Source organism: Heliangelus exortis, chromosome 2 (assembly GCF_036169615.1).
Source record: "Heliangelus exortis chromosome 2, bHelExo1.hap1, whole genome shotgun sequence".
Lineage (NCBI taxonomy): Eukaryota > Metazoa > Chordata > Aves > Apodiformes > Trochilidae > Heliangelus > Heliangelus exortis.
The window spans coordinates 14,998,325-15,025,853 of record NC_092423.1 but is presented as its reverse complement, the minus strand read 5'-3'; the positions used below and the strand labels follow the sequence as shown (position 1 = coordinate 15,025,853).

General features: G+C 39.7%; 1 protein-coding gene across 4 annotated transcripts in view; it reads right to left on the bottom strand.

The window, feature by feature from the left end:
- Positions 1-1,997: 1,997 nt before the first annotated feature.
- Positions 1,998-27,529, bottom strand: part of NRP1 (neuropilin 1) — a 108,607-nt gene continuing 83,075 nt past the window's right edge. Inside the window, exons 11-18 of one of the 4 annotated variants that reach the window (XM_071734847.1) lie at positions 24,562-24,706; positions 21,582-21,665; positions 18,618-18,677; positions 11,424-11,561; positions 9,204-9,475; positions 8,610-8,703; positions 6,974-7,030; positions 1,998-5,714 (exon numbers count right to left, since the gene is read on the bottom strand). In XM_071734847.1, the coding sequence (XP_071590948.1) occupies positions 5,425-5,714; positions 6,974-7,030; positions 8,610-8,703; positions 9,204-9,475; positions 11,424-11,561; positions 18,618-18,677; positions 21,582-21,665; positions 24,562-24,706 (1,140 nt within the window). In that variant the 3' untranslated portion in view covers positions 1,998-5,424. Of the gene's footprint in view, positions 5,715-6,973; positions 7,031-8,609; positions 8,704-9,203; positions 9,479-11,423; positions 11,562-18,617; positions 18,678-21,560; positions 21,666-24,561; positions 24,707-27,529 lie in introns of all 4 variants that reach the window. The other 3 variants (XM_071734844.1, XM_071734845.1, XM_071734846.1) reach the window with 3 other exon arrangements.

Here is a 27,529-nt window from a genome sequence, read left to right as displayed (position 1 = left end):
GTGCCACATCCAGTCTCTTTTTAAATGTTTCTAGGGATGGAGAATCCACCACCTCACCAGGCAGTCCATTCCATTGCCTGATCAAATCAAAACTAACTTCAACATCTGACTTTGGGAAAGTGGGTTAGGGGACTGACTTGGAAATAGACTAATTGTACACAGGAAAAAACTTACAAGGGTCAATTTTAGTGCTATACTAGTATGCATCTGTTAAGTCCTCATGTGCCTCATAAAATTTAATTTATGAGGACTGAGGAGCCTTCATCTCTACTGGGACAGGCACCTCTGGTCCAGCAGCACGTTTGTGCAGTCAGGCATTGCTGTTGTTTCCATTATGCCAGAGAGCCTTACATCTGCTGTGCTGCCCTTGCCTCTCCCATGTATCTGTCTTTTGTGGTATAATTGTATTTTCTGTACTGTCAAAAGGCAAGGAAATGGGTCTGGGCTCAACACTCCGACTATGTAGCTACTGGTACATTTGATTGGTGAAATAATAATAGGCTTTGTTTTTCTCTTCCTGTCCAAAGACCCTCTTTACAGGCTGTGAGCCTAATATATAAGCCTCAGACTTATACACTCCTGGCACTCCTGTCTGTAGCAGACCCACCTGTTAATTCCATCTTCTCTTCTTTTTCTTTCAGCTTTACAAGTTACGTTCTGAAATGTACTTCAGATCTCACTGTACCACTTTTGTCTTTCCTTTACGCAGCCTATTAAGTGTGGAAAATTGCAGGTTTAATGCTAAGTAGTTGTTAGCTTCTAGGCTAATTAATTTAGCCTAAATGAAAGAAAGAGAATTTTCTTAACTTAAAATACTCGTCTCTCTTTTCTGAACTTCATCCTCAATGGATTCACTTTACAGATTTATTTTTTTCACTAATTAACTGCATTGCCATTGATTTTTCCTCAAAGAGCCCCGTGGCTGATTATAACAGAAACAAAGTGCAATGAAGTGGATTCTAAGGAATTTGGATTTATTGATTATATGGACAGCAACCTTCACTTCTGTCTTCTGAAAGCAATCCCTATTCTGACCACAAAGCCAAGTTTTGCTCAGGAACATTGCTGTAGTTCCGTTTAATTTTTCAAACAGGTGACCATGGCACCACTATCTTGAGGAAAAAAGGCTTCATACTTTGTCAGCAATCACCAAATCAGTGCTAATAAGTACATTATTTTTCCCAGGAGATTTAAAGTAGCTAAAGTAAAATTTTTGTTCTTAACGTAGTCACATACTGACAATATTTGCAGTATTCATATGTATAACATAAAGAAAAGACCTGACAAACTTTAATGTGGAGACTGCTCAGTATTGAAAAGAAACAAATAGGCAAATATTGCATAAAACCAGAAATGTGCAATTCAAAACTTCTGGTCTGGGTGCAAAATTCTTGACGGTCTCCCTATCAATGAGCATATGTTCCACAAATTAGTTCAGTACTCAGCTGAAGGCCAAATTAGTCTCAGTGGATTACTCTTGCAGCATTTGCTCCCATCAGCAACTTTTATGCTTTGTGTTAGGAGATTTGGCCATGGTTGGGTAAGTCATGATGACTTCAGTGGAAATTCACAGGAGCTCATCAGTACAAACCTATTAGTACCTACCAGTACTAGTACCTACCCACCAGTACTACTGGAGCAGAGACTCAGTGGAGCAACTTGGCAAAACCAGACCTTACTCCCTGGTAAAAATCAGCCCCCTAAGAGCAAGCCACAAGGGGTGTATATGGCATCCAGAGGGTGGAAGGCTTGGGCTTCTTGTGTCAGTGAGGTGAACTGCAACCCAAGAGTGGTAGTGGCAGATTTGTTCTCATAAATCCTTTCTAAAAGTAAGGCTTGTAGTGGGAATGTCTTCCATCAGGGAGAGAGAACTGGGGAGGTAGAGGGTGAATTCCTCCATCCTAAAACCTGAATGGTCCCACCAAGATGTCTGTTTGTTGGAGTTGCCTACCAACAGATGTAACTCTGAATAAAACATCAAGCTTGTTGCAAGATGGTAAATAAAACCAGCCATTTAATAAAACCAATCCATTTGACTATAATAAAATACATCAGGTATGGGATATTTTATGAAAATGTTTAATTCAACTGTTTCTTTGGAATGTAGTAGTCATAGTTTGGAAATTTAAGTTACAGTTCAGTTCTATGTGATTTTTTTATGCTACTCAGTGTCTGAGAGTACAAATGTCATTTAAAGTTAAGGCTTCGCTGTTCATTTTGAAACAATTTACAAGTGTCATATTGTCATAGAAAATAAAAATTTCTGTAAAAAAAATTTGCACAAAGTTTTATGATGGTACAAAACATGAAGCAATAATATACCAGTAAAATGAAATCATTTTACTACAGAAGATTTTTATAGTTTTTCAATAAAGAAAAAAATATGTTATTTTACACTTTAAAAATTATGAAACAATCTAAAACAATATAAACTGAACATTTTGTAACACTGCCTTTACAAATTAATAACTTTATAAACATATAATTTTCTTAAATATATTTATCAGTGCAAGATACTTTTCAATGTAAAGTTGCAGTATCATTTTTCCTTTATTTGAAGGGCAACTTTCATTCTCTTACCTTCAGAGAAATCAAATCTTCAGTGCTAGATCCTCATTATTATAGTAAGGTCTGAAGACCACAAAGGAGATATATTTCTTTTACGTTCCCTATTATTAGTATGTTAAAAGAAGAAAAAAACCCACCAACCACCATCTTTACTGTTCAAATAGATAAAAACCAAGACCTGGTCCAGAATCTATTGAAAACCATGGGAATATTTCAAAAGATTTTGGCCTTGGGCTTTCAGTGGGATTTTATCTTCAAGGCAACGTCTGCGTGTAACTCACAGCCAGGACTAGTGGACTTCAGCTAAGAAGAACAGACCCTAACACCTGAATCACATGGTGGTGGTGTGCTGAAAACAGTTTTGAAAGTCCATGTTTTCTTTGGGTTAATTAACTAGCTGCTGCGATAACATTATGGTCAAATTACACTGTTGGATACAAACGAAAATTCTGCCTCTGCCAAAGTGAGTTCATCACTTGGGACATTTTGTGGGCTAACTTTTAGGCCTAACTTTCAGGCCTTAGCTGCTCTGTCTTACCTTATGGAGGACCTGGGGTCCAGACCCTGGGGTAGCTCTTCTAATTCAGGTATCTAAATGGGTGTTTGAATATTCATTATAGTCTCTGCCTTTAGAACCCATTTGAAGTAGCAGTTGTCCACTGTTTTTTCAATTAAATACTCTCGGTTTCCAAACTCATATTTTAATTTCCAACTACTCTCCCTATTCTTAAATTTCTAAGCTACTGGTGGATTTTCTACATGCTTTGTGGGTTCTGTTGCTCTAGTAATGCAAGGTTGAATTAGCCCTTCTTTAGTCCTAATCCTGGACTGGCTCCTTGCTCTACTACAAAAGCTGTCTGGAAAACACTAATTCAGAAAGTCACAATCAGTTCCCTGTCTCTGTCAGGGCATTCAGTGAGGAAACACGAGTTCAGCACTTTGCAGGAGATTCCTTTCCCCATGTTTTCACTGGTTTTATCTGCTGGTTGGTAGATACCCAGGAGAAGGTTAAAGCTGCCTTTTTCCTCCCCAGTTATGGCTGTGCTGTGTGTGGGAGCCCACTGAAATCCAGGGGCTCCCCTTGCATCTGTGGGAGGAGAGTGATCCCTCTGGGCCCCTGCCCTCTGTGCACCCTGGAGGGCAACAAGATCTTGTTTCTTTTTACCCTGTTGGACCAGCTGCATAGGCTGTTGAATATTATTTGTCCAATAATATTTGCTCTAAAATATTAAGAAATTGCCACATAATTGTCAAACACATTTTTCTGTCAGCTTACACTACTCAGCTCACTGAGTTGTCACTATCTGCAGTTCTGGTCAAACAAAAACCTCCTGGTATGCCAATGGGATGTATCAGGATGGTAAAACATATCCTACATACACTGTGGGATTTTATTCTGCTCTCAGGACTCATGTGTAAGCCCAATTAGCATTGATTAGCATGAAAATACATGTTTACTGAGAGAACAGAACTCTGGGTTCAGGTAGGGGCAGGAGGAGGAAAGTTTCTCATTTTAAAGGCAATCTCTGCTGTATGGGAATAATTTTCCCTCGTGTAATTAACAGGAAAGCTGTTCAGGATAAAAGAGATGTTTCATGACTTCAGGAAAAAAGATACTGTCACTTTATGCTGTTAAGAAGAAACCCAAAGTTCGACTTTGGAGGGTAAAGTTAAGAATTTTCCCTTATTTTTAATCACAAACTCTAATAAAATCCTTTGCCATTACCAGCAAGTTAAAGCTGCAGTTTTCTTTCCTTGGCAATGGCAAATGCTTATGCAAACTACTCAGAGAGAGGAAGAGAGAGAGAAAGAGACGAGAAAGGGAGAGAAATTTTACATTTGAAAATACATTCTATATGAAAGAACAATAACAGGGGCTATTGCAGCTTTATACAAAAGGGTCAAGAGACATGAAGTTGAAATACAGAAAGCAGAACAATCGAGCCATGTTGTCAAATGTGATCATTGCCTTGCTGAGGCTGCTTTCTTACACTAAAATATACTTTTCTTTTAGTCAATGAGCCACCAGAATATGATTAAAGACAGGGGCGCAACTGCCGAGAAGCAGAGCTGGAGTTAATGTTAACACAATGAGAAGCAGTACAAACAAAAAGGCACTTGAGAGGACATACACTAGCCAGTGCCAAGGACTTTTTGTTTAGTTTTTAGGCAGTACACTTGGTTACCAGTTGTGTCTGATGATGGCACATACTCTTTCATGGAGTTCACAAGCACAAAATTTAGTACAACACTGAAAAACATCAATAAAATTTGACTGTATTGCTTCGTAAACAGAGCTGACACACTATATCAGTACTGATGCAGCAGTACTTTCAAAAACATCCTAACCCTTCTTTGCCTATGCACAACACGAGCAATTATACACAGATACAGGTGCAGGAGTCCACTAAATTGCTGTTACTCCAATATTTTCTGGGCACTGAGCTACAGACAGCATGTCCATCCAAAGGACCCCACTGAATAAATTTTGTGACAGCATCTTGGATTTTGCACAGTAAAACCAAAATTATCCATTAATGGAAAACAAAAGAGAGGGAGAGAAAGAAAGACAAAATGAACTCTAAATCAATCATACTTGGTCTCAACACCAGCGTTTGATTATTTCAAATAAAACCAACAGAAAAAGCAGACTGTACATGATTCAGATTGTTAACACAAATTGTTGTCCATGTTTATCGGTTACACACTCATTGAAGCTCCTGAGAAAAGCTTGGCTCAGTGTCATCAATGCACTTTTCAGCCTGTACAGTAAAAGAAGATCAACAGTTCCCCAGCACGACCGAGCTATGTCCTTCCATCCCGACTCTCTGAAATGTCTCCAGTCGCTTTATACCTTCATGCTTCCGAGTATGAATTCTGTGTGTTTAGTTTATCTTTTTTCAGTTTTACGCCATCAACCAGTTCAAAATTGTAATTCTCCAGTGCAGACAAGTTCCTCTCTGACATCCCATTGTGCCAACAGGCACAGTACAGGACAACTCCACAGATGGCTCCTAAAAGCACCCCGAGGGCACTCATGGCTATGATGGTAATAAGGATTGGATCTAAGGTCTTCAGGACACTGCCTGGTTTCCTGGAGATGTTATCATCATAGTCATCACCTGTATTGTATGGAGGTGTAAACCCTGAAAGGGAGTAAAGAATTGCAAGATGTTCAGAACTGGTTCTAGTTAGTACTTTGTTTGATGAGTTGGAATTTTGGAGAAAGGACAGAAAGCTTTTTGACATAAATTTCTACATAATTTGAAAGCATCTTGGAGATAGTCATAAATAGCTAAAAACTATGATGTGACCCAAATAGTTGTCGATTTTTTTCACACTGTTCTCCAATCCTTGCATCTGCTGCTTGTTAGTGAGGGTCTGATTCTGCCTTGGATTAAGTGGGAGTCTTAGGAATGAATAACCAGACTTTTTGATTATATTTTGCCAGCTTGCAGTATTTAGCTCAAAAATGTTAATTAAAAGTTATTTAGCTCAGGCTGAATGTTTATAGCCTTAGACATTGGCTTGGAACCCCTAGCTGGTTTACATTCGTCTCCACTTCACTGACTTCAGGATTGGTACTTGAAATGGAAATAGTGACAGAACTGACACAGAAGATCCCTCTGCCCCCTTGTGTAAACACTCACTGGGTATTGTAACATTTTCCCTCAACCCTTTCAGTTTATGAAATAGATCCAATAAGCTTGAAAACTCTGCTAATCATTGGCAGGAAAATCCAAAAAGCCTTTTTGGACAAACCTGCTTTCACTGAAATCAATGATGTTGACTGTAACAGGAAAAAATTGAAGCTCATTGCCTTACAAATGCAAGTATATTTTATTATTGGGACAATATGAAAATTATGATCTATTTAATGATCCGTTTACAGCTATCATCATTGAAAATGATAATGCTTTGGTAGACTGGTCATAAAATGACATTTTGAGCCAGGTCTGTGAAACAATTAGCCTAAGGAGTATTCAGCCTAATTACCTAGACACTGCATGGGTCATAAATCATAAGATATAATGATAGCTGTTTCTTCAGCTGTTGACAAGCCTTCTAGGTAACAAAATATTAAGAGGCCATAGTGTGCATGGATATATAAAAATATATATATATATATATATATACAATGTAACAAATGATGCATATAAAATCAGAAAGGTTTGAGACAGGTATAAATAATAAAAAGCCCATAAGCTTATAAGACACAGAAGAATAAAACTACTGCATCCTTCAAATTAATGTAAGCCTTCTTAGCATCTGTTCTAGATAAACCAAAAAACCTTAATACAATATTCAGTTAGAGAACCAATCTAAACATAAATAGAATACACAAATTTGCATGAAAATACACTTCAGAATTATTTCCTTTTAATAATAACAGCAGATTTTTTACCTGTTTGATTACTTTCTTGGTCTTCTTCATTTATTTCATTTTCCACATCAGTTGATTCTAATGAAGCAAAGAGAATTGACATTGATTATTAGGGTTACAAACACTGATTGACTATCATGCTGGCAATAATGGTATTGCAGATTTTCCTGTGTCAGAGCATCATTATGTTAGCTTGACAGTACTGCTCATTATGATGGGCTCTGAAAATTAACGGAGAGAAAAGAAAGATGAAAAAAACTCTCCACCTAGACTTGGCACAGTTTTAGTTATCAGCAGGGGTTTCCCATGCCTCAGAAAGGGAAATCAGTGTGATGAATTAGCATCTCATTCATTGTATTTACAAATTTGGAGCCCAATTCCATAACACTTCATCAGCATAGACAGAGTTAATCACAAGAATAGTTTCACTCACTGCAGTGAGACCACTTGTATTTGGGCTTCCGACTGAGCTCCCTTAGGCTTTAGCTCCCTTAGGCCAAATTTTTTTCTCAGCGTTTCATCGGAACAAGCAAAACATATGGAGGTAGAAATGAAGTTACTTTCTTCTCTCATTGTGGAGTCAGGTAAATACCATCACTGTGTTCCAAGCACCCTTCTTGTCACTGAGGACATAGAAGGAGGACCAAGCTATGTGTCCTGCTTCTCTTTCCTGGTAATTGTCACTCTGGTGGCATATGATGAACCCCAGGAGATGTACTGTGTGATAAAAAGAGACTGTGCAGCCTTTTCATCTTGAGGTGAGATTACCATGTAGCTGAAATCTGTCATATTACCTTCAAAAAGATATCAGCTACAAAACATGAGGAACAACCTCTATGATTGCTATCAGTTCTGCTGTAAACTTGCATGGTGTAAGTTTACATTTGTAGTGCTGAGGGTTCCCATTTCTATCCTCTCTCCTACAAAAGTCATTGCTTCATCTCCATCATGGAGGACAGGGTTCAGTTGCTTGCGTTTATCTGGGGTTGCTGCTACTAAATTACGTGCAATATGCAATGCACTTGTGACCAGCAGTGACTGGAATAACTCAAGACTGGCCAGAAATAAGATATCTCAAGTAGTACCACAGGAATAGCCTTGCTTAGGTGTGGAAAAGGCCATGTTCTAACTTTAGTTCCTGTCCCATGTATCTAGGAGGTGAAACCCAGCAATCTCAGAATTACAGGGCAGTAGAGGAGAGAGCATAGGCCATTTCACCCTATCTGTGTATCTTGTAAGGGTCCTTTAAAATAGAATTCAAGTAGGTCTGGTATTAAGTGATGTAAAAAGAGTGAAGAAATAGAACTGAATTTTGAGCACTAGTTAAAACAGGGAAGAGCATTAGGAAAAGCAGAGAAATTTAAAAAGGGCAGCAATGTAAAATATAAGGAGACATGAGAGAATGTCAACATTCTCTGACTCATGTCAGTAGGATGCCAGTTCTGATCCAAAAGATGACTGTTGCTGTGGTGCTGAGGTAACACCAGTGGCACTTACTATGAATAAAGCTATGGGCCAGATCATGATGTTTTAGGTGCAAAATTTTTTATATAGCCAGTAAGTATCCATCCCTCTCTCACAGATAAAAACAGCAATTAAAACACAATAAATAACGTTTTGGAAGAGATTTCTATATATTTTCTCTATTCATACTTACTTTTGCAATCCTCTTGTGCTACGTGATTGTCAATTTTAATATCATCCACAGCAATTCCTCCAGTTCCTTTTCCAATTTCTCCCTCAATAACCACCTGGCAAAATAAGATAAGGTTCACATTGTTTTCCTGTTAATAATACAATTGCAACATTCAGGATATCTTAGTTGTTAACACACATATTCACTTGTCATGATGCTACATCTACATGTTCTTTGATCATGGCCTGCCAATTTGCACTGCGAGCCATTATGAGTTTATTTCTGCAAATGTGAATTTATATAATGTCATAACTTCACTGAAGACTTTTACAGCTGCAGCAAAACTGTGGCAAGGATGTAGTTTTGTGACATATGAGAAATGATTTCTAAACTCTTTATTTGGCCTTCAATAACAAATGCCCTGTATCACTGTCATCTGAGACATCATGAAATATATCACTATTATTACTGTCACAGCAACAGTGCCTCATCTGTGGGAATAATACTGTCCACATAAATCCTTCAGTGACATTTTCTGCTACAGAGTATGAAACATGACCAGCAGAGTCTGACTGGCCTTGGCTCTGTAGTTTCAGTGGTAGCAGCCAAGCTCACCTGGTAGTGTTTCACTGACTTATGAAGAAGAACACGTCCTTCCTTCCAGCAGTTCGCTTGATGCCCACTCAGGGTCCACAGCACCTGGTCATATTCATCTGGCTTTTGGTACCGCAGTTTGATCTTCAGGGTGCCAACATGTGCACCTGACATGTGGTACCAGAAAGTCATGCAGTGGGCAGAGTTCTGAGATGAAATCACGGGGCTCAGCAGTCGGGCAACTTTTCCTTTCTGGCTCTCGTCAGCTTGCGAGTAAATGAAATTGCCATCTCCTACTGTGACAGAAGGACTGTGTTAGGAACAGCAAACCACTTTCATATTCCTTGTTTACCTAAGAAGCCCCAGCCACCTCCGATCATTTTACCTTCTTTCTGTGTTGATGGGTCAAACCTCACAACTCAGGGAGTTGGAAGTGTTGGTTTGAGAGCTCTAGAAAAACTGATGTGCTCTCAGGGGCTTATTTCTTTTGACAGATTATTGAGATGTTTTGTGCTGAGAGTGAACTGTAACATGTTCACTACATGGCACACACAAGGCATTTTGCTCAGGGAAGGAGGCAAAAGCATGTTAGGTGTGACAGCGTATGCTCAGTTAGTCACCCTGCACCTCCTGGAGAGAGCCAGCCCTAGTTCAGCAGGCTAGACAGAAGCTAGCCTGCTGAATTATTCCCCCCCCCCTATTTTTCTATCTTACTGCAGTATCAACTTGTTCTGGTTCCTCAACAGCAGTGTATGTTGTTTCCAATTCTGCTTTTGTGCAGAGGGCAGCACAACATGTGCAGACTTCATAATAAAATGGTGATAGGGAAACCAAAAGGGAGGAAAAAAGAAAAAGGATCACAGCATTAGGATGGCTGTCTCAGTTGGAAGACCTAACTCTGGCCAGATTTAATTGTAACATAGAGCATATCCCGCTGCCACAAAGCCATCGCTGTTGGACAACGCTTCTGTGGAATTTCTTCAGATTTATACAAGTGCAGCAGAGAGCAAGATGTGCCTGGGAACTGCTCTTTTGGTTCTCTCAGCATCCAGGGTGGCCTTGATGTCTAATGGTGGGGCTGAGGGGCTCGTTTGGGACAGCAGTGCTGCTCAGAGTGCTTGTGGTGTGTGCTCATACCCACTCCCCTCACTCTGTACCTGTTGGAAGGCGAATGGCAAACTCAGCAGGTGAAGGTGCCCTTACAGGTGAAGGAAAATTTTGTCAGGTATTTCAAGTCAGCACAGTAAGCATCAAAAGGGGCTGCTTTTAAGACTTACTGAGCGAGGCTACAAATCAAATCAAATAAGTCAAATAAGTCTTCTGCACTACTAGGACCCATCGGAAACTACAAAATCTCATTTGAAGATTATAATTTCTTCATCTCTTGATGGAAGATAGGTTCAGTCCCTCTATAATCCTTGGTGGCAAAGGGCAGATAGCTCTTATTTCCAGAATATTATTGCAGTGCTAGGTCAGGAACTCTGTCTTCATTGTCTTAATTAGAGCTTTACTTATGCATGCCTTTTAGATTTTGTCAGTCTCTGGCTAGCATAGCTTTTAACCTCCTTTCAGTGTCAGATCCTACTGAGCCATTTCACTTTACATCAATTTTTCCACCATTACAGCCTTCATTTCAGCTAACTGCATTTAGTTAATTTGATGTCATTTATTTGTACAATGCCATTTATAGTCAAAGTATTGTAAGTTTTTTTTTTTTCCCTGAAACTACCGTACTTGTCTTAAAATTCAATTTAAAGTGTCTTAGAATTTTAGAAGTCCAATTTTATCTAATTTCCTTGTCATTCTCATTAGGCAAAGGGGTTGCAGAAGTGGGAAGGGGGATTAATCTCAACACATTTGATTAATCTGCACATATGCAAGAGAGAATACTAAAGCAAGAGGCTGTGCAGGTCATGTAGTGCCCTCCCCTCTCCACTAGCCAGCAGCATATTTATTGCCTAATTATGCAAAGCTAGGAGTTAAGATACTACAAAACTAACCAATCAATTTCCCAGGGTGATATGTCTGGGAAAACCGTGTGAGCAAAGGGATGGCTATAATCTCCAACTCCTGCTGGAGAAGAGGAGGGCATGGAAATACATCCACCTGGGATGTTTCACTTAAAAGACCTCTACATATCATGAGCATAGCTCCCTTTCCTCTGGTTTTGAAAGGCACATTTACATTAAATACAGCCATCTCTTCCCGTGTGAAAGGGCTAAATCATAAACTCATGATTACCTGTGTGGTCTTGAATTGGTCCAGTTTTGCTGGTCAGGATTGCCCACTTTAAATCCACCTGGTTGTCATGCTCCCAGTGGCACAAAGTCTTTTGGGATCCCCAGCCAAAGGCACAGTTGAAGTTGTATAGTGGCAGCTCTGCAGGGGAAGGGGGAAAAGGAGAGAAGAAATGTGATTAGCAGTTGCATAATTCAGATTTTGTACTTCAAAACTGAATGCATGCATTTGGCCACCAACAGAGCCATTCCTACTTGAAACTCTGAGGAGCTCTAGCAAGAGCAGCCCTGCTGGGAAACAGATGAAGAATGACTATTTCTACTAAATGATGTGGTTGTTTCTTGTCTCCTTATGATCCAAATTTTTGGGTTTTTTTTTTGGTTATATTAATTCTTCTGTTTTGCCCATATTAGCTGATAATTGTGCTGTAACATACATGACTCAAAAGGAAAGCTCTGCCTTTTGTATCGAACATATTGCTGGTCATTAATATCTATTTGTACCATAACTGTGCAATGTTTTGCAACAAATCACAATAAGATTTAGACAAAAATAAGGCTAGGCAGACATACTAACTGAATGTCCTTGGCAGGAAAGGATTTCTGCTGAAATGTATAGTACATAGCTTCAGAAAGGAACTTATTTCAGAATCTTCCAGACAGTTGAGTAGGCCCACAAGATGGCAGCATTGAAATGGACAAATTGAGACAGAAAAGGGACAAATGTGGCTGATTGCCAAATGAACTCAAAATAAGCTTCAAAACAAGCTCCGTGTAAAACAAGGGAAGTCTGGTGTTATGGTCAGGATGAGATCATATCTTGTTTTCAGCTTCAAATCTGCCCAAAGGTTTAATACATAGTAGCTTATTTTCTTCATTAGAACTTGGAATTTGAGAGGAAAGATTATACAAAGATAGCATATAAATCCCTTGCATTTCTTATTTTCAGAAGCAGTTTGAAGTCTGGGCTTTTGGTTCCTACCCTATTGGCATGAACATTTACCTCACCTTGAGGAATGGCAACTCCCAGAAAAGCAACACCCTTCCCACAGCAATGTGACCAAATCCTGAAGTCTTTTCTCAGGCATGACGCACGCCTTATTAAAACAATAACTTAGGTTTACTTTAATGGGATGTTTTGTGCAAGTATGAACTAAGAACAAAGGACTCTGTGCTCCCATCAATATCAGCTCTAGGGGAAGAACTGTGTTATTTTGCTTTCTTGCCCATTATTTAAAAGAGCCAGGAAAGATAATGCAGCCCCTAGAATGTGTTTTGGTTTTTGTGGGAAAATATGAAGAAATATGGGAAGTGTGTTGGGACCTGTGGCTGGCCAGAGCTTTGAGGTGGAGCAGTTCCAGTCTGAAGAAGCAAAGAGCTCCAAGCAGTGAGCTGCCTAGGGAAGGCTGGAAAGGCTTTTGAACTCACAACCCAGATTTTCATGGAAATTAAAGCAAAATAATAATTTTATCAACACAGAGAAAACCTCAGGTGAGAAGGTTGAGACAGGGTGGATATAAAAAGAGTTCATCTATCATTCTCTCCTTGCCTGCTGTGTCCTTGTTCATAGGGTCTTTGCTCCCAGACACAGTTTAATCTCAACTCACTGGATTCCTGCATCACAGCCACTGTGCCCTCTCCCCTCTGGCCCCTAGAAAATTTCTTTCTGTCAGCACAGAGGTCTGAGCATATGGCAGCTCCTGCCCCTCTCCTCTGCCTGTCAGTGCCTCGGCTGTGCTTGCAGCATCCCTCGTGCTGAGCCCTCATTCTTTGCTCCTTCCTTTCATCTGCCTCCCCCTCCCTCCCGCTGCCCTCCAGAGGGGTCTACTCCACATTGTCACGAATACAGCATCCTAGCTGGGAACAAATGAATTAAACAGATAATGTCTGGCACAGGAATTCAATGTGGAGAAAACGTGTTTCCTGGAGGACTCTGGGCCTTTCTAGGAAAGGGGCAGATCGCAGTGAATGATCTGTCTGTGGCTCAAAATGTTGAAGAAGCAGAACCCAGTCTGTGCGCACATGAGTGCAGGAAGGCAATCCATTATGTTTCTTTCTTCAGTATATCTTTTTTTTTTTTTTTTTCTAGACAATAGGGCCATGATCAAAGACATCTTGCCCAAAGGGGGACATCTGAAAATCAAGGGGAGTTTTTAAAGAAACAGAGTGACATTGAAATGAATTAAGGGGTTTTAAATTTGTGAAAAATAGTCTTTCATTGTCAAGGAGGCCTAGGGAGAGCTATATTGCATGGCTTTGACATCAGAGCCATGAAACAGAACTTTAGAAAGGTCTTGGAAAACGTAAAACAAAATTAATCTTATTAATCCCACAGGATTATATCATGCAAAGCTAGTGATAGCCTGTGTGGTATTCAAAGCACAAGAAAGGAGAACAGTGGTAGATAGATCACATCAATCTGAAGATATCACACACAGCATAAATGAGCACAAAGCAGAAAGAAATTGAAAGGACTGGTATTGTTCAACTTTGAATAATAATAAATAGCAGAAGAGACAGTAGAAGTATGTAAATGGGTGAAGAATCCAGAGAAGGAAGATTACAATATTCTGTTTTCTTCATTTCACAGACTGAGAACTGTGAGATATCTATTTAAGTTCAGTGTGGATTAAAGGAAAAAATTTCTTATATGATGTGAGCGATACTTGCTTCCCTTGAATACTGCTAAGGCTGAACACAATTCAAAGAGAACTGGACACTGAAATGGATAAGGAAATATCCAAAAGTTAATTGTTAATTCCAAAGCGCAAGGAGTGACAGAAGCTTTTTGCTTCATGGTCTGAAGCCAACTCTGAACATTTAGATTAGAAGGAGAGTTTCAAAGCTGAGCTAAATTTCACAGCACCATCTATTAAAGAATTTCTTACACTTTCATTTGAAATATATAGTGCAGGAAATTGGCGGAGAGCCTAAGTCTGATATGCTTTGGCCATGCCTGTGTTCTTTTGGCTTTGGACTCAAAGACAGCATGGTGTAGCATAAAAATGAACTTAATTTCCATACAGAAGTTAATTATAATCCCCTGAAATCAAGCAGATTTTGACCAATAACCTGCTTGTTTTCTTAAAGGTGATTTAGTTAATATGTTCCTCAGACAATCACAGCAACAGGACTGAAGGTCAAAGGCAAGGCATTTTGGGATTCTTTTATTGTATGGGTTCCCTAACCATGCCATTTCTTACTGTCTGTTCTTGTCTCTCCCAATGCTTCTCCCAGGGACCCATAAAAATTAAAAACAGACCTGCTAGTCAATTAGTAATAGACACTTGTAGCACCAGGATGGGTTCTCTAGTTGTACAGATGACAGATCTGCCCCAGCAAAAGACAGAATAGCTCAACAATAGTTGAACCAGTTGAATAGTTCAACCAGGGAGCTGATGCAGTAGCCCGAAGTAAGCTACAGGCAATCTGTTCTCTTCTTTGTCCTTAAACTATAGCTTTGGCAGCTCTGCTAGAAGGAAGAAAAGTAGGGACAAGCAGAATTTAGTGGGCTCTGTAGCACTGGCCCATTTCCCGGCTAGCACAACTCTCCTGCCAATAAGATGATTGATCTCTGGTTTGTGCATATCAAGACAATGAAGAAAACCAGCTAGTATGTAATCAAATAGCAGTGGTTCAGATGAGAATCTGAGAGGGAGGTGTGACGAAATCCCATATGGCTTTTTCTAAATGTAGGGTACGTGATACTGAATTAAAACAGACTTATCATCTCAAAGAATAACCAACAGCTGTACTTCTTGACCACATCTTGCTCACAGCTGGAACCATTACTGCACATGAACAAGAAAGTCATTTGAAAATCTAGTTGAGTGAGTTTCTTGCGAGTCCATTAATCTTTCATGGCCCACAGACTTTGACATAATTTTAAAACTCCTCCAACAAGAGGCAAGAAGGAGCATGATGGCATTAAATATGCTATGAAAATTCTCTACAGGATGCTTTTGCCAAAAGGTAAATCAATATTAAAATGGGAAATTACAAACATAATTTGGACCACTTCAAAGTAGTATATTGGGTCTGATTTCTATTTGCATTTCACCTCTTTATACCATCTATGCTGGCAGAACAGAATTACCTTAAATGATAGTAAATGATAATTTAAACTGCTTTAATATCCCTTTCTTGATGCAAAGTTGTCCTACCATAAATGAGACTCAGATCTATTTTGTATTTAAATGATTTCTTAACATAGATTTTAACCTCAGGATTTCTTAGTTATATTTTTCTGAAATAGCTATTACATGTATGAAACCCAAGATACTTTAAATTTTGAACAGCCTTCCCTACAAAGGGCTAAGCTTACATACTGAGAGCACATAATGTAAACAAACAGCTTGCTTTATATGTAAATAGCTAAGAGTCAAGCATTTCAAGTAGTCCTTTGGAACTGAAAAAGATGTATTCAAAAAGACTAGATGCTGGTGAGTCTTAGGACTGAGACCTGAATGGTATGTACCACGACAGACAGATTTGCTATCAGCATCTTTTTAGTTCTGAGGAGGAAAGAAGATAGATCCTTTCTTAAAAAAAAACCATCAAAACCCAAACCTTTTAAAATTAGCAATTTGAAATCATTATTCTTTTTTATTTTCTTTTAGTTCAGTCCCCTTGAAACTAACTGCAAAAGTCTCCTTGATGGAAAGCTTGTTTATACATGGAGGCTTTTCAGCTATTTGTTCTTAACTGCTTCCATAGTGTAAGAAAGCTGGCTGGAATGGGATAATCTCAGGCTTTGCCACACACAAGCATGTTAGTCTGGGTTAATAAGATTAGGGGTGTTTGCAGGCTTGAATGCAGGCAAGAGGACAGCAATACATGACATTAGGACCTATTGCAGAAATACCTGGGCCACAGCAGGTGCTACTACTGAGAGGGGTGGTAAATCTCTGTCCCCAGCCACCTTGGCACAAGATGGTGTGGCCAGCACTGCCGTGGTGTAAATCATGTAGGGCTACCTGCAACTGACCTGGAATAGCTCTTTGACTTGGAGCTCACCATGTACTCCAAGTTGTATTAGCATCTCAAGGTAAACAAGCCTGTAGAGGGAATTAAGGCTGAAGCTCAATGCTCAATTCTTGGTGTGTTAAATTCATTCCTTGTGTGATTGGGAATAGCTGAAAGAACTGGAGTGAACTGATCCTCAGCCAGCTGAGGACCAGGGGAGCCCTGAGCCGCTCTGTAACTTCAGGGACAGCTTAAACTATGTTATTCATGCTTACTGTAGAGGTCCCTGCTGCATGGTCCCTCCCTCTGAGATGCTGCCTTGTGCCAGCCAGGTCCAGCAAGTGCCCCTTCAGCAGAAGAAAATGCTTCCACCACCTTCATGCCAGTGGGGTTTCCCCATATTGAGTGAAGGTAATCTCGGTTCATTTCTGGGAGTTTTCTGGCAGCTTTTCAGTGAGGGATTAAGAAGCAGCTGGAAACCTTTATGTCTTAAACTGGAGATTCTGGAAACCTTATTCTTATCTATTAGCATCTGACTGATCTTTCTCTATGATCTTTTCAATGTGCTGCCATGTGGGAGCCTGGAGCCTGGGATGTGAACTTGTCCCTTATTCCCTGGAAGGAAACAGTTCCTACCAGCACAATGCAGGGAAGTAGCATGGGCATGCCCTGAAGGGAACTCAGAAACTCTTTCAGTAGAGAAAATACTTGGCTCATCATGGAGTAAGTGAAGGTGGTGCAGGAGGGAAGTAAGGAGAGAAACTGAGGATGTTTTAATCTCTGGCAGAAACAGCCAATCTATTGCTGAAGAGTCCCACCCAAGCCAAAGGTATTAAATACAACCTGTAAATGCAGCTGGCACCAGGGAGGAGGGAGGAAAACTTGCACACAGGCACATTTGGAATTTGCAAAATCCTTCGTTTCAGCAAAACAGAAAGCTACAAGATCATTTCTGACACAAAAAGTAAATGTTCTACTCTGAATCTACTGCACAGTACCCTTTCTTTCCTCTGCATCCCCTACCTTTTCCAAGACTATGGGATCAGCAGCAGCCCTGTAGCCCTTCAGCAGCCCTGGCTGGGGAGGAGCAGTGGGGAGCAGCTGCCCTCCTGGTTCTCACTGCACCCCTGCTCTACAGCCTCCCTCTGCTCATAAAGCAGGGCAGAGCTTGAACCAGTGCATGCTGACTAAGGCAATGGAATGACCCTGGGGACAAATTTTGAGGGGAGTAAAAGCATTTGCCTGTGCAATATCAGAATACAGAGTCTGCGTGGGTATAATGCCTGAAATAAGTCAGTTCTGTCTCTTAATCAGGTTGACACCACTGGTGTCCTTTAGGAAACTTTTGCCTTATTAGGTATTTTTTTTTTTTTAACTTGAGGCAGGAGTGAATTGTGTCACATGGCTGAGGAAACAATGATAAACACTTACCCACCCTGTTAATAAATCACTTGCAAGACTGTGCCTGACTGTACTTTAATGGAGGAAATGGGAGTAACTGAAAACTGACCTCTTTACTGCTCCACAAGTATGAATGCAAAGGATTTTAAAGTAGTGCTCACAGTTTTTGGAGTCTGGTTTTTCTGCCCAAAATTATCCCCTCCCACACTCCCAGTAAATCGTACAGGATATTAAAAAATGGTATGAAAGCTGTGGAAGCAGCAAACTAAGGATTTTAAAAGCTGCTAGTTATTGTATTGATTAAGTAAAAAGAACCTGCTGCCAGTGACAACTTGTTTTTCCCTTTTCAAGTTCATGGTAGCAGCTTATGTAACCCCATTTTGGGAACACTTGCTAGAAAACAATATAGTAAAACTGCCAGCTCCCTGGTGGAGAAAACTGGCAAACTTACTTGTCTTACTTTTGTAAAACCATGGATAAAAATAGTGAGTAGGCCTGTGTGGCTCTGTTTTTGTTTTCCCAGAGTTTGGAAACACACTTTGTGTCAATGACATGCCACACTTAAACAGAGTGCATTATGTGATTAAGTTAGTTTAATTTTGTCAGTATTTGGCATTTGCTGATGCAGAAGGAAATCTTGTTCTCTGCTGTGTCTACATGTGGATGAAAGGAATAAAATATTTACTGTACAGAGCTGAGAGACCAGATGCTTCTTTACTTCAGAGACTTTTAGGGAATAAGAAGTCAGGAAGTGCTTTAATTAATGATTTTTGTCTCTGATATGAAATTTGGGTATGGAATTTATTATGTTTTCGATAAGAATTTTTTTTACCTGGTTGTAATGTATTGTCTATTACAGTTGGCTTTTCTGTATTCAGCACTGTAGTACCACCTGGAAAAGAAATTATGCATATCATGATACACGGGACACAACAAAGGACACATCAGTCATTAGGAATATCCTATATATAAATCTGAAATATTGCCATGTACATCACTGAGTATGTGAGCTTAAGCATGAAAATATGACAACATATGGTTTCCTTTATCAAAAGAGAAAGCAAGAACTCAGCATTAAATAAAGCCGTATATCTTTGGACACCTTACAAACACCAGTTAATTAATGATCACTATGCCCCTGAGGCTGTCCTTGTTTTATAGACCCAAATTTTCTCCAAATCACATGGGAATTCAGCATCTGATCTCTGTAGCACCATTCACCCCTGACATGTTTCTGATATCAGGGACATGAGACCAGCTCACAAGCAAGGTGCCTGGGAATTGCCTGACTTCAGGCTAAAGTCTAAGGTAGGTTGCACTTCTGTCTCAATGAGCAGGAGGAATTAAAGACTTCCTCTTTGTCTTGTCCCTCAAGCAGATGAACAAGAGGTGAATGGGGTCATGGCCCCCTCCTAAGATCACTAATTGATATTTTTAAAATACTTGACTTTTTAAAGCAAGCCTCATATTGATAAAGGAAACAAAAAGTAAATTAGCACAATTATAAATGCACAGTGGGATGCTGATTACCAGTCAATGGCTTTTCTTTTCTCCAGCAAGCAAATGCTTAAAGCATTATAGAAAGGATGACTATGAAAGCTTCCAATGAGAGCGAATGCCCAAGCTGTATCAGCTTTATGTTTGTGAGAATGATCTGATGGGAAATGCTCTATGCCACGCAAATAGAGCAGCGCTGTATGGGGTCCAAATAGAGCAGGAAGGAATCTGGCCTACAGCACAATTACAGTTAATTGCCAGGGAGGTTTCATTGTCATATTAACATATGTGCAAATGCTATTAGGGAAGTGACTCTAACTGTTGTACCCATGAGGATGCAGGCACTACACTCACAGTGGCAGTGGATAAACGAGGGCAAAGCCTTGATGAAAAGCCCTCTGCCCTGCCCTGTTGTCCTTAATGTGTCACAAGATTTACATACTTTGATGAATTTGGAGGAAGAAAAGAATATTTACGATGAAATGATTGGCAAAATCACTCTGTGGATTTTAGCATTTTAAGTATCATCATGTGTGCAGTCCAGTGTTTCTACAGTGTCCAGAACAACTGGATGTGTACTGCTTGAGATTTCCAGGTGGTGTAGTAGTAGATGATAGCTGAGTGTCCACACTTATGTGGAAGGACAATGTAGTAACTTTCAATTTTAGCAATTGAAATAGGTTTAGATTCCCAAAAGAGCTGATGCTCAGGAAGGCTGATGGCTGTTGCCTTGTCCTAGAGATTATAAACTGCTCCCTATGCACAACCTGCAAAAATTGCCAGGGGGAGTTTCTTCTGCTCAATAAGCTTTCCCTAAGGAGCATGTGGGATGCAGTTCTAAGCTCCCTGAAGTGCAGAAGCTATGAGTGAATAGAGAAGGTGCTTGCACAGATATATCTTCTTCCCCTCACACAACCTCCATCTACGTGAAATACATCTCTGCCTACTAGTAGAGTCTACCTACTCGTCTATTAGTCTTTGCAAGCCAGCCTCGAGTGCAGGGTTTTGCAGGAAGACACAGTGTTTCCTGACCTGGCTCTTTCCTTTCAGAAAAATAAATAAATTACTATGTTTAGTAACACTGAAATCTTTCTGAGATACCTTAACACAATATAGACTTATTTTATCAGAATCTCTGCAAGGCTGTTTTGAAAAAGAGTAAGATTCATCTGGGACACTGATTTGAAAAGCAGTGACAGTGAATGTGCAGTGTCTTTTCCACTCAATTTTTCAGTTTATGGTTTGCAACATGCATTTACAGGAGACACTGGCAAAGCTCAGGATGGGTATGATGCGGAAACCACACTTTCATTTCCATCTGCTGGCAGATGTTCTACTTGGCTGCTTCCAAAACCCCGATCTTTAACTTGCCCAATGGCTATTGCCAGATTTTAATGCTATTTTATATCATGGGTGTAAGAAGAAATAAACATATTTAAGGTAAGCACACCAGGCAGCAGTGATGAAATAACTTGTGTCACTGTGCCCAGATATAAGCTCAATTACTGCAGATGTATAGATCTGCTACCAGAAAGTCTCATCAAACAGTCCCAGAGCTTTGTGGAGCAAGTGACCTCTAAGAAGAGATCAAAATCATAGTGGTGCAGTGTCAGCTGCAACAGTGGGAAAACATGAAAACTAGCAAGCTTCCTCCCTTCCAGCTGCAGACCCTGTTATGTCTTTTTCTCTGATTTTTCTGCTAGTGATGGCAGCTTGGAGAACATCAGCCCCCTTTGTGACTGTAATGCAGTGGTTGTGGGGAAGCTCATGGGAATATTTCTGTCCATGTATGTGGATACATACTTTAATGAAACAAATCTGCTTTGATGATGTCTGGGGAAGGTTTGGGGCTGAGATTTGAGTGCCTATACTAAATTTTAGATCTGGAAGCATATACGTATCTTGAACCTGAAAAATATTTCATTTTGAGTTCTTCAGTCTCAGACAATAAACCTCAAAAGGTTTGTCCAGCTTTTTTCATAATAAGAGGAAGTTTGATTAGGACATTTGATTAGACACAATTCCTGCTCAAAGAAATTGCCCTCTCTTCCAGCTAGTCACTATGATTTGCTTCAAAAATTACATAGCTGAGAAAACAATCACAAGTATTGTCATATGTAAAAGGCAGATGCCTATGTTTTGACAGCACTGACAATACAAACTGCATACCAATGCCCACTTATGTTGAGTGATTAAATCAGTGCAAACGTTTAGCTGATAACTGGTGATGGATATGAGCTACAGTGAAGCTGCAATGGAATGAGGATGGTTTCTGCACCTGTCAGTTGGTAGTCATCACCTGTGCCACTGTGACAGTTTGCCTGGTCATCATCACATTCATCCACGGGTTTGCCTTCAGAAACAGTAGGGACAGCAGTAGGAGCTGAAACAAAACCCAGTCATTCAGTTAAAATGTGCTGGAGAATCAGCATGCAATTGGCAGTAATATTTTGATGAGCACCATATGCTGCCTTCATGTGTTGTATCTGAGGAGAGGAGCAACTCTACTTTGCAGGTTAGCTGGTACTTCTTTGCAAACAGGACGTGCCTGTTCTGCCTTCTTGCTCCAAGGTGCTCTGCTGTATTTGAGCAAAAGAGCAACTCAAGAGCTGGCAGCAAAGCTCTGGGCTGTATATTCACTGGCTGATGAGTGTTTCTACCAATGAAGAGTGAATGCCTGGCAAAGCAGAATAGAAGGCTTAGGGTGGGGTTGAAAACACCGTCATTTTATTGCAGGCCAAAGTGTCTGTGAATGGACCTGTACAGAGAAGCAGGAGAGGTGTGTGCTCAAAGTGGTAACTCTCCAGCACCCACCAGTTTCCTGAAGAAACCTTGCTGCAGAGCATTTGTAAGAGAGGAAATCTCTGAGCAGAGTCCTGGTAACAGTGGCAGGAAGGCAGTGTGATGTAGAATCCCTTCGTGCTCAATGAGGAGATCTGGAAGGAGTTTCTTTTGTTTGCATTGAAGTTATAAATAAGACATCAGTGATGTCAGTCATCCCTCCCGGCCACCTGCCTGCTTCTCATTGGTGATGACTTTCCGGTAGCTGCTGCATAACCAGTAAAATTCTGACCTTTGTTATTAGAATTGAAAGCTTGAGAACTACGCAAGGTGCCAGAAAATATATCTATACCCTCGTATCTGCAAAACACACCACATCTGGAAAATCAGAGTGCAGATACTTGAGGTTATGTTTACATGTATGTTTTATGCTGCAAGTATAGTTCTCTGACTTAAGATAACCACTGTGGGAATTCAATCCAAGCTTTTGTCCATTCTCACCTACTGTTATTTTCATTAACAATGTTTTACTCTCATTATGAACTATATAATAATGCATCCCTTCCTTGGATTCTTCTTTGTTCTTCTGCTGACCCCAGAGCCTGCTGGCCACAGAAGATCTTATGCACTAATATCTTGGCCTGAAAATGTCAGGAGGGATGGTAGTTGCTGAAGTAGCTGTATTCTGAGATGAAAGACAGCCCTTTAGGACCCTAACCTAGGCTTTACAGGCACAATCTAGCCCTAGTTAAAGAAACGGGTCTGTACCGACCATGAATTATGCAAAATTTCTGTTACCCACATTTCTTAAAAATCTCCTCTGGGAGCTCCCTCTAGCTTTCTGCATCAAGTTAAGTTTCTTACCTTGATCTTTGTGCCCCTATATAGCCTCAAGCTTGCCTACATCTCTGCCACCATTTCATATAACCCCCCCGAGATGCTTTGAGCACACTAAACTTCCCCTTGCTCGTTACTGCTGGAGACCCGATTTCTGCTCCTGTGACTACCTCCATGCTTCTTTTCTCATCTCAAATCCTTTTCTGCTCAGTAAATCTCAAGTGACTTCTCTCCAATCAACCCCCTCCTTAAGATACAGTTATACTACAAATTTTCCTATTATGCTTCTCCCACAGGTACATGGGAATTGACCTCACTTGTCCATGGGTGACCTACAGCTGAGCACCTTTCAAAAGCAAACCACAGTGGGAAGACAAATGCAAGTAGATGATTCCCAGGGAAAAAAGTCATACTTGCTGCTGCAGTTTGACTAAAAGTAAAGGTGCTTCAACTGGCCAGTCTTCTTTTCTGGTTCCTCCATCTTACTAAGCAATATATTCTTCTAAGATGGTCCACTGACCCAATTCTAGATGCCTAGGTGGCTACTGCAGCCCTGTGGCTGAAGAACTTGGCCCACAGGTTGTGAGTTTACATAAAGCAGGTGCTGGATTTTCTTTTTTCTGAGCAAGTAGCACAATAGTCTGCAGGAACTAAATATTCCCACAGGAAATGAAGGCTTCCTGCAGGAACTGGGAAGTTTTTTCAACCTCCCCACTTTCCGGGCTAAGTAAAAAGCATACTTATTCAATCTGGCCTTCACTAAAAAACAACTCAGAACTCATCAGTTCTCACAGTTAATGCATCCCATTCTTCCCCCTTGAGGAAGAAATGGTGTGAAAGAAATGGAGGCAGAACAGTCAGTTCTGTTAATCTTGGGAGCCTGTTCAGCTACTTCTATGCAAGGTATCATAGGAAGCCCTGAATAACATGGTTTGTTATTCTGTGTACTGTTAAGCTGTGTGGTTTATAAACCATGGTACTACACCATCATTCATCAGATAAAATAATAAAATACACAGTGTGATCTCTAGTTACCTATGAAGTTAAATAATTATTGTTTATATAGCAAGAATCAAAGCTTGACTTTGTGTTGCAATCCAAGGATAAATGTCTAAACTTTGCTTTTCTTGGTCTTTTACCTCCTACATACTCTTGCAAAATTAAAGCTTGGTAACGAACAAATAGGCCCCTGTCTGCCCCCCCCAAAAAAATATCATGGAGCCTGCCCAGCCAAGTACTCATTGCCTACTGTAGTGTTATGTTTATTGCAACACTCCCTCTGTGTTCTCAGAAAACATTTCTTCCAGGGCTGTATCACAGTAACACAAAATATAAGTTCTTGTCTTTATTCTCTCTTAATTGCTCTATGCTTCTAGAAAGTATAATCATAAGGCTGCTTAAGGGAACAGAAAACCATGTGGAGACTATCACCATGATTCAACAAAGGAATGGGAGAAAGAATAATACTTGTGCCTTGGGCATATTGAAACGTCTGCAGAGAAGGAACTGATTAGGCCAAGAAACGGCACTAATGGCAGTCATGGACACAAGAGCCCGATGTGCTGCCTGTACAGACACAGCAGTATTCAGCAACAGTAGTCCCAGTGGAGAATGCATTTATGAAAATAATAAAGCCCATTCATCTCTAGCAGAGCAATTACCTTCGAGTTCACAGCCCAGCAGCTCCATTCTCAGCCCCAGTCCTCCGTGTGTTGCTCTCTCAGGGTAGACACGGATGAATCTCGTTGATACAGGTTCAAAAGTCCTCAGTTCAGGTGTGTCATAGTTGGTGTTGCCTTCAAAAGTCTGCAAAACATGACAAATGCTACTTGTTAAAAATCATCTTTTACCCTTAATTCTCAAGTCTTTGAATTATGTGAGCAGTGGGCCAGGTTCTAACTGCTTAACAAATGTCAGGCATTCCTGTTCTAAATAGGAATGGAAAATACATAGTTAAAGCTTCTCAGAAAAGTAATGCATTTAATTTTTCGAAAATTTGGTAGCAATCAATCCATCAGGGTCATAACAAGAGCTAAGTGTTTAATGAGACATGTTTTTAAATGACACTCTGATCTGAGGTTTAACTGGGTGACATTTGCAACACTTCTCAGGGAAAAAATGGCTGAGGTGAAGATTCTGTCACCTTTAAGTGGTTACAATAATAATCCAACTATTCAAGAGAAAATTTCAATCTGATTCCCCCCAGTGATGGAGTTTCACAAGTTGTAGTTATTTCAAAAGGCATAAATTAAACTCCAGGAACAGTAGCTGCAAGAGTTCTTCCAGTGTGCCTGCTATTGAATAAGAATGAAAAGAAAGAAAGAAAGAGGAAAGCTGCTTCCTGACAAAACTGCAATATAATCTAATGGGAAAGACAGGTCAGCAAATGTACATTTCAGACAAAAATCTCTCCTCTGAGTTGCACTCCAGGTTCTTCAGCCATAATGCAGCTCTCAATGGCATTTGTTTGATACCTTCAGCTTCTCTTGTCAGTGATCCTTTGCACATAAAACAAGTTCTAATTTGTACTTATAACACCACCTCAGGTGCCTCCACAGAGATGATTTGTCCTAAGAATGAATTAACTTTACAAAGAAACAGTCCTTGCCAAGAAAAGTTTATAATCCAACATAAGCAAAAGGAGCTATTTTACCCTATTTTATGAAAAATGCTACAAAACTTTAGAATATCATGTAGAGAAAAGTACTCTAAAGCATAAAATCTGAAAATGTATATAACAAAGAAGTAAAAGTGAAGTATTTTCAACATTTATTTTCTATGAATTAGGTAAATGCAAAAAAAAAAAAAAAAAAAAAAAGGATTAGAAGTACTATTTATAAGATACTTCTAACACATAGCTGCAAAGCCTGAAGCCTTCTTCAGGTAGAAACCACCACTATAAGGGTGGTAAGCACTGGAACAGATTGCCCAGGGAAGTTGTGAATGGTCCCTTCCATCTTAACTATTCTATGATTCTACAATTTTCAGTGCAGTCCTAAAAGCCTTGCTTGTTTTTACTGTGTACCTCTAATCCTGGCCCACAACCCCTTCTGGTTTTTGGTCAGAGTGCCAGTCACAAAAGCCCAATAATGAAGAGAGACTACAACCAACTATACTAAAAAAATAATTTCAATATTAATGCTTCTGGTCCTTTTCCTAGGGGAGATTGTACCTTCAGGGTAGTGGCTTCAAGGGGCAATGGCTGACCTGGTGTTCTGCCAGTGCTTGGAAGACAGTTGTCAAGAATTTACATGTAGGAAGCCTGTCAGATCTAATTAACATGCAATTACACACTATTATATTTGAATAGCAATACAGTGCAAAGGATCAGGATCAGAAAAGCTAGCTACCATATAGGAGAGAATGAATGCCATTTTATGGGTAAAAAGTAGACAGACACATGTATCTGAGGAATCTTTGCTTCCTTTTTAATAGTAGTCTTAATAGCAACATATAATAATGAAAACTGTTTTATAAAAGACATCAGTACTGGAGTACTGACACATAGACATTAGAATTCAATAGGCATCTAGAGTTATATTGAATCATAATTATATTGAATCATTGTCCTTTGTGGTGCAGAGCTGCCTGTGATTCAATTTTGACTGTTCATTTAAAACACGTACTGATATTCTTTGTGGAGGAGGAGAGAGGAGCATATAGCAAAACTTCACTTTGTGAGTGTCTTTTTATGCAGGTGATGTTTTATTTTTGTTAAAAAAATAAATTATAATAAGTAATAGCTAAACAAAAGAGAAGCTAAACTGGTGAGAGGAAAAAAATATTTTCAAAATTAAAAAAAAAAAAAATGGTAGAAAAATTTAAAAAGGTCGTTCCAAATGGCAGGTTAGAAGTTTGTTGTACCAAAAATGATGAGAGAAGGTATAAAAAACCCCCAAAAAAGTCATCAGTAGATAAATGGAAAGAGGAAAGAAATATAAAAGAGAAATACGACTTTATGGAGTAAGCTTCAGTAAGACTCCGGAGAAGTAATACAAATTGTGTCTTGAAATGAATATGGGGTTCTGCATGGTTGTTTGAAGATTTGAGTGATGTTCATTTCTTTGAGTGTTAGAGCTAGGCTAAAGGGGGAAACTTGCTGCACATTCAAAAATAGCAGAAAATGGGTCAGCCACAGAGGAAAGAGTAGTAGTAGTCTTAGTGAAAGGAGCTGCAGGCATGGATGACAAGATGATCTTTCATCCTTTGCACATATTCTGTTGTTATGTTCAGCTTGAAATAGCTCTTTCTTTTCCCAAAATGCTGTTGTTTGTTTACTGAAAATCAAGACTTTAACCAAGTGAAACGATGTGTTTCATTTCATGTAACAGGGTTGTTCCTAATCCACGTTCCTGCTGTGCCTCATTATAGCATGCTGTCCCATCCAGCTCTACTTATGTTTAGAAATATTACATTCCATTATTAACATTTTAAATCTCTCAGACTCCCAAATCATAGGATTTATCTGATTCTCTTTAAAGAAAACTTGTGCTTTGGAAGAAAGTTTCTTAAAAGTATCGAATTTTTTGGACGGATTATAATTATGCCACAAGAGATTTGAATTCCAGCCCTCTCCATTCCATTAATCTTGAAAGTTAATTTCTGGTAGTGATGAAAGCTGAGGATGGG